Here is a 7,715-nt window from a genome sequence, read left to right as displayed (position 1 = left end):
TCTAGTCCCAAACCTCAATCTGGGCCTCTAGCCAGGCCAAGTATGTCTGGTCAACCCTGGAACGATCATCCCGCTGGTAATGTGTCCTAAGCCAAGTGGGCAGAATAGGTACAAGTTGCGGTCGACCAAACTGGCGAAGGGCTCGCTCGGTCGCATGATGCTCGACAATATCGAGACATATTAGTGGGACGGAAGAGCTCCACATAGCTCGGCCGCGGGAGCAATAATCGGGCAAACCAGCTATGAGCACGTCGCTGTATGGCCTCCATACGAACTATTAATTAAACACAGGAATCGTAAGTAAACACAACACATATAAATCCAAGCCAAGTAAACTTAAGTATGCATATACCTGCGCGCCTTCAAGCAAATCCAACAAATCCATGTAATAGGGGAGATGATGTCGAGCCTCGAACTCGCGTCCGTAGCCTCGCCTATCAACCCACCTCCAAGCAAAAGGGAGAAACGGTGGATGTGGTGCATCCGAAGCCATCGATGGTAAAAACTGCAGGAACCGTTTCCAGGCCCAAACCTAATATAGATTGTGGACGTTAAATTTACTGTATTTTTTTACTATGTATGTTATAATCATGAAAAGAATTGACTATGTTTTCACCTGCAGCAACGGTAAGAATCCGGCAACGTCTCTCTGGATGCCCATGCATGCCTGACACATCTGCCTATACAGGTAACCTAGAACAGCTGCACCCGAGCTGTAACCAGGTAAATCATTTAGGTAAATCATTTAGCCGCTCCAGATGATGTAGAAATATCAAGCTGACTAAGTTTCCCGAAGTGTTCGGGAGCAGTACACCACCAAACATCAGCAGCAACAACAATCTTGTTTGCTGGTCTTCGCAGTGAATCATCCATAATCTCCGCATCCATGCCGCCAGATGCTGCCAGACGGGCGTCAGCTGCAATCGACTCGCCCCACTCAATGCAGTCTCCTCCGCTGGCTGGAAACCGGTGAGTCGCTGCAACATATGCACGTAATGCACTCCCCTATAATCTCTAAGAGCATGCGGGTAAGCTACATGTAATCCATCAATCGGCAGCCCGAAGAGAACCTCCACGTCCTCAAGCGTGATGGTAGCCTCGCCGATGGGTAGATGAAATGTGTGCGTCTCTGGTTGTCACCGCTCTATCATAGCCGTGATCAACGCCCAGTCGAACTGCAACCGGCCGATCTCTATGATCCTGTAGAAATCCGTATCCTGAAGGCATCTAATTATACGGGGATGGAGTGGGTGGTCCCTAATGAACTCTCACATATCGTCTATACGTCTGGGGCGGAATGTCTGGGACAAACACTGCCCATCCCAGATGTATGAAGACCTATAATTGCCCTGTAGCAACACTAACTCTCGAGATGCAGGTCCGGGATGCACATGGGGAACCTCCTTGACGATGTCTGTAAATTGAACAATATTAATTGAAGTATTTTTCTTTTTGATTGCTTAACATCTTTAAATATATTGCGATATCTTTTATATTAATATTTAATCGATATTTTTACTATATTATTATTTAAGTTGATACATTTTCTATATTATTATTTTATATGTTAATTTATTATTTTATATGTTAGTTATTATTTTATATGTTAGTTTATTAGCCTATATGTTATTTTATTATTTTATACGTTAGTTTATTATTTTATATGTTTGTTTCTTATTTTATATGTTACTTTATTATTTTGTAACTATACATTATATAATTAATAAGTATTCATATAAAAATACTTAGTTTGACAAATATTGTTATTTTTTATGTTATTTTCTTACATTTGTTGACTAAAATTCGAGAGAGTTTGTGTTTGAACTATCATCTTTTTTTCAGATATTTTTGGGGTTAACAAATAATTAAATGATTAATTTCAATAACTACAAATATACTACGCTAAATGGCACTACATTATAATTACGGGCACTACATTACGATTACGGGCACTAAACAAAAATAAAGTCACATATTAATATATGTACAACAATAAAATCTAAATACCGAGAAGATACACTTTTTGTGGGACGGGTCGGCTCCATTGACATTTTCTTTTCTTTAAAAATTGGGGGGGGGGGGGGGGGCGTTGGAATGGGGAAAGGAGGAGGGCACTGGTTTCTGGTCGGAGAAGATGGAGGCCTGCGTTTTTATGTATGTATAGCGCATGTATTCACTGCGCTATACTATAGCGCGTCTTATATGTACACTATACAACCCGCATTTTTTTTAGTTCAAATATAGCGCGGTGAATCACTATACCTTAACGGACAAACGTGCCGTTAAGGTATAGCGCAGTGAATATATAAAATGGTACCCAGTTTTTTTTATACCTATTTACGTCGCTTGAGTTCAAAAGAACCACACTTTGGTTTCGGATTCTCCACCTAAGCCTTAAAGGGAAGAATTACTCAGTATATGTATAGTGGAAAGTAGCATACCGATAAAATAGTCGAAATGCACGTAAACTGAATTTGACACTACTGTTATTTACATGTGGACTATCAGTGGGTAATCCTACACATTAATCTCTATCTATAAGCAATTTATATTGCTACAAAATTGAGTGTATACACAAAAGAATGAGCAAAATCTCAAACAAGAATGCGGTTAATCTCCTATAGGACGTTTTCCATGAGGGTCCAATCTATGTCTTGCAGTTATGGACCTGCTTGCACTAACAGTGTTGCTACTAGATGTGGAGCTGAACGTAGAAAGATTGGATGCACCGGAGGTTCCAGTTGTATGAGACGTACCAGCTGGTCTGCGAGATCTAATTCTTGAACCGGGATATCCAGGTCTTGTTGGCTCTTTATCAAGAGATCCGGGTTTCTTTGATAGCATCACCACTACCTGTTGCATGGTTGGGCGTACTTGTGGATCAGATTGAGTGCATAATAAGCCGATCTGTATGTACATTGCGATCTCATCAGGGATAGCTGATTGTGCCAGTGCAGGGTCCATAATTTCCCAGCTCCTACCCTTCTTATAAAGTTTGTATGCCTGTAGCAACAGCAAATATCTGTCAAGATTCGAAAGACTAATGGTGTTTGGTCGATTAGAGGTAAAATGTGGCTGATGAGAATTACCATGTAAACATATGATTAGTACTATTTTGTTTTTGTTTTTTGGTAAGTCAAGGTTAATACAAGGATTAGTCACAAGCAAAACTGTTAGCAGACTCGGATACACTTTTTAACATGGTGTGATATTAACTGCTTAGAACCAAACCACATGGTTTTCCCGAGAGGCCTCATATCATTCAAGAGTTCCTACTCATTATATGTAACTTTTCCTTTCCTTCATTTACCAAAGTGGGACTTTGTTCTTACCTCCAAATTTGGAGATCCGTTATGTGCCACCCACATTGTCCAACTAAAATTTTTATCGCCACCAATACGCACCACAAGACTGATAGGCTTTCTCCTTATGTGTCTCCAACGGGCTAATAACAAATCCTGTTTCCAAGCCATCACTCCATCTCCATAGTCAATCCGACATAGTATCTTTTGACAGGCTAAGCCAGCGAAAAGACGCTCTTAACATGGTGTGATAATGTCCATTATAGTTCAAACCCGCATGGTTTCACTCAAAAGGCCACAAACCATTTAAGAGGATCTCCACACATTATAAGTATCTTCTTGTTTACTTCAACTACCTATGAGACTTTGTCCCCTCTCCCCCCCTTCCCCCTCCTTCCCCAGCACAAACAAAAGTAATTTCATGTTACTTTAAATGTAGTTAATAAATTCAGTGCTAGTTCCACACACAGTTGATCAGCGCATAGAGTATGGACCAAAGTACCTCATTAGGCTCAGTTGAATCAAGTAAACTGAAGTTCTGCATTCTGCACCTAGTCCTAAGATGGCTCAGTCTAACAGAACGTGCAAAATCGCAACTTATTCCACATCCAATTGCTGGAAAAATTCCTTTGTAGTATTACTGTAGAATGATTCACTGAATCTCAACTTCTGTTACTTCCAAATCCCTGTTTAAATTTATGCTACCAAAGATGACTTATGCGACTGTGATCAAACTGTTCAATCTTCAACACGGAAAGATGCCCTGCTAATCAGTGTTCCAGCTTAAATTATAGACTTTTCGCCAAATGAAAAGTAAGAAGAAATATTTCACTGAAGAATCATAAGATTAGAATTTTCTATATAGCACCAAATTGGCGTCATTTTCTCATTATTACTGGGAGTCTCATCTATTTGGGTTTTCCTTGACTGTTTTTTCTTAGACTCAATAGACTATTGCTTATTCCCGAGGAAATGATTTAAAACAGTGCTGAATTAATAGTGTATTGCTTTCTTCTTTCTTAAGTAAATTGATTCCGAGGACTCCTTTTTACACTCAACATGATCTATGTGACTATTGTGTAAAAGCTGTAGTTCCCAAAATTCATCTATATAAAAAGGAAAATTACTAGTCCAGTTATACAAGGAATATCAAGACGATGTAACCAGACAGGATAAATCAAGTTCTTACCCATTCAAGAAGGCTCCGAGAATCAGGATCTCTGTTAAAGTTTGAATTCTTCTGACCACTTATGAGCTCCAGAACCACAACTCCGAAACTGAATACATCAGCCTTCACCGATAGATGTCCATACATAACATACTCCGGTGCCATATAGCCACTGCTTCCAATTTAAATTATCAAATAGAGTCGTTAGCAACATAGAGTGAGCAATTTTTTTTCAAAAAATTGTTCAACCAAATGATTCAACATAGAGGTTCAATAGAATCATACTTAGTACCAGCTACACGGGTGTTAACATGTGTTTGATCTTCAGGGTATAGTCGGGCCATTCCAAAATCGGCAATCTTGGGCACCCATTTGTCATCAAGTAGGATGTTGCTAGCTTTGATGTCGCGGTGGATAATGCAATTATGTGAACCTTCATGAAGGTATAGCAACCCTCTAGCAATGCCAATAATTATGTCATGCCTTTGCTTCCAGTTGAGTACATCTCTATTAGCAGATTCTAATACAAGAATATTAGAATCAGTAATAGCTTGAGAAACTACTAAACATCTTTCTTCTACTCAAAATTCAGAAAGATTAAAAAGATTCAATAAGTAAAGAGTCTGTTATTGCTAAGACCACTGCGAGAAATTGGTTGCCAGTAGAATTATACTAGTGCAGGTGTCTGACACAAGTACGGATCTAGAGGGTGGATCCTTTGAGAAGTAAATTCTAAAATTCGGGGCTACGGATCCTAGTACAAATACGGGTATGAGGATCCAACTAAAAATAATTCAAAAAAATAAAAATATAAAAATCTCTAAATTATGAGAAATTGTGGAATACTTACGTATAACTTGCAAAGTGTCGATTTCTTTTTTATTCTCAAGTTGTAGACAAGTAAATGATTGATTTCCTAGATAATGTATGCTATTTTCTTCAAATTTACCCTAGTTTTGGTTCTGATTTCAGGAATCAAATTATATCTCGTCTCGAATTTTTCCGTCCGTGGTGGTTAAAGTACCCAAAATTGTTTGACCAGATCCAGTACGAATCTCATACACACACCCATACTAGACTCGTGCCGACACGGGTGCGGCACCTAAAGCGCCGTGTCGGAGCAACTTAGACCAAAACGCAGAGATCAATGAACTAGATTTTGGAGAACATAATTCAAAGAACAAATTTCCGAATTGCAAAGTGCAAATGCTTATCCAAAAGACAAGGCTTATTTGAAACTAGAAATCTTAGTATATTTCCAGTAGACTCACTCCTCAAGGGACCGACAAAGGCATCCTTTTGCACTTTCATTTGTTTTAATCCTTGTATAGTGAAGGTCATCCTTTCTCTTAGCTTGTTTCATTTAAAAACAACCACAACGACTACGCTTCAGTCCCAAACAAGTTGGGGTCAGCGGTATGAATCCTCACTTCCCCATTTAAATTCATCTCATACCGACATTATACAAAATAAAAATGAGAAGTACTCAAGTTCTTTATAGTTCATTTTAAAAGTACATCCAAAAACTAGTAGATCTAAGAAGATAAAACTAGTAACAAAACTTACTGAAGAGGATCTTGTCAAGGCTCTCATTAGCAACATACTCATAGACAAGCAGCTTCTCTACCCCATGTGCACAGTACCCTAACAAATTCACCACATTTCTGTGTTGTACACGAGCCAACAACTTAGCTTCATTCTTGAATTGCTTTGTCCCCTGACTTGAGCTATGTGAAAGCTTCTTCACAGCTATTTCCCTCCCATCTTTCAATATCCCCTATGAAAAAAAATCCAAATTTTCAAGATTCTTGACTTTTTCTTCATACCCCATCCAAAAAAAAAGACTCAATTTTTTCATACCCAATTCACAAAAAGAAAACTCATTTTCTTCGTACCCAATTTTTTTTTTTTAAAAAAAGGACTCAACTTTTTGAATACCCAATTCACAAGAAAAAAAAAACTCAGTTTTTTTCATACTCAATGCAGAAAAAGACTCAATTTTGGTGAATTTATTTGTTTTACCTTGAAAACAGGCCCAAATCCACCTTCGCCAAGCTTGTTATCTGGGTGGAAATCTTTAGTAGCAGAAACAAGTACTTCAAAAGGGAATTGCTTCTGTTCTTGTGCTGCAATTTTCTCCAAGTCCTCTTCATTTTGTCCTTTATTATTGGTCAATAAAAGTCAAGATCAGCACAAAATAATAAAAAAGAGATAATCAAGAAGAAAGGTACTCACAACAATTTTTGCTTACCTTTATTGGAGCTTGAGAAGAAAGGTTTCAGAAAGTTTGAAAGAAGTTTTTTGGGTTTGGTCATAGCAGGTGCACAAAATGATTAGTCCATTAAGAAAATCAAGGACTTAGTATAAAGTACTAGGAAACAGAAAAATTCTAATTTTTTCTTTTTTATAGATATTGAAGTAAAGAAAATTTTGGTAGGATTGGTATAGTATGCGGCTTAGTTCATGGATGAAAATGTATCATTTAATGGGGAAATTAACAGAAAATTTCTAATTTTTTCTTTATATAAATTTTTAAGTATGAGAAATTATGTTAAAGAAGCAACCGTGTCTGTGTGGAATTTCAGAGTTTAGGCTGCTGCATTTTTCTTCACTCGTATGTATTTGCTGATGTTTTTTTGTACCTGCAGACAAGGCTGAGTTAGGCGTTGTTTGGCATGAGGTATAAGTATATATAGAATATATAATTACAAATTCAATAAATTATGAGTTTGATAGTAAATTGAAATTTATAAACATCAAATCCTAAATGTGATGAGAAATAGTTTTGACAATTTGAACATGGAAAGAGCCTTTCATAGGAGATGAGAATTTTATTGCTCCACAAATTCCATAAATTATAGTAGTAATTAATAGTAACAAATATAATGCCACACGCGGGACTCTTTTTCTTACTTTTGTAAAAGACACGCGAGAGTCAAAAGTGTCATTTTCTAAATAATTTTTTAAAAATTTATTTTAAGTATATTTCGATAGATTTTGGGGGATCGATATTAATATCCCATTTTTTTTAACCCTTTGACAGTGATTGACTAATAGAGGTTACTATTTTAGTAGCGAAGGTTTCCATTTTGGAACTACTAAGGCTTTAGGTTTTACATATACTAAATTTCAATCGAGCTGCGTTAGAATTTTAATTTTATAGAGATGGATGAGGTTTCTAAAGCACGAAAAATTCAAAAATATAAACTACAACTTGTTTGAATGGTTGTTACCTATTGTATTGT

At 37.2% G+C, this 7,715-nt stretch overlaps 1 protein-coding gene across 1 annotated transcript; it reads right to left on the bottom strand.

Moving 5' to 3' along the window:
• Positions 1-2,438: 2,438 nt before the first annotated feature.
• LOC107779074 (cysteine-rich receptor-like protein kinase 43) lies at positions 2,439-6,918 on the bottom strand. Its single transcript, XM_016599415.2, has 6 exons — positions 6,722-6,918; positions 6,493-6,629; positions 6,037-6,247; positions 4,756-4,990; positions 4,492-4,642; positions 2,439-3,003 (listed from the first exon to the last, which is right to left on the bottom strand). The coding sequence occupies exons 1-6, from the start codon at positions 6,783-6,785 to the stop codon at positions 2,611-2,613; spliced, it is 1,191 nt and encodes a 396-aa protein (XP_016454901.1). The 5' UTR covers positions 6,786-6,918; the 3' UTR covers positions 2,439-2,610.
• Between the last annotated feature and the right edge of the window lie 797 nt (positions 6,919-7,715).

The sequence above is a fragment of the Nicotiana tabacum genome, chromosome 12 (assembly GCF_000715075.1).
Source record: "Nicotiana tabacum cultivar K326 chromosome 12, ASM71507v2, whole genome shotgun sequence".
NCBI classification, from domain to species: Eukaryota; Viridiplantae; Streptophyta; class Magnoliopsida; order Solanales; family Solanaceae; genus Nicotiana; species Nicotiana tabacum.
Note: the sequence above shows the minus strand (reverse complement) of the source record. Positions and strands in the feature narration are given on the sequence as shown.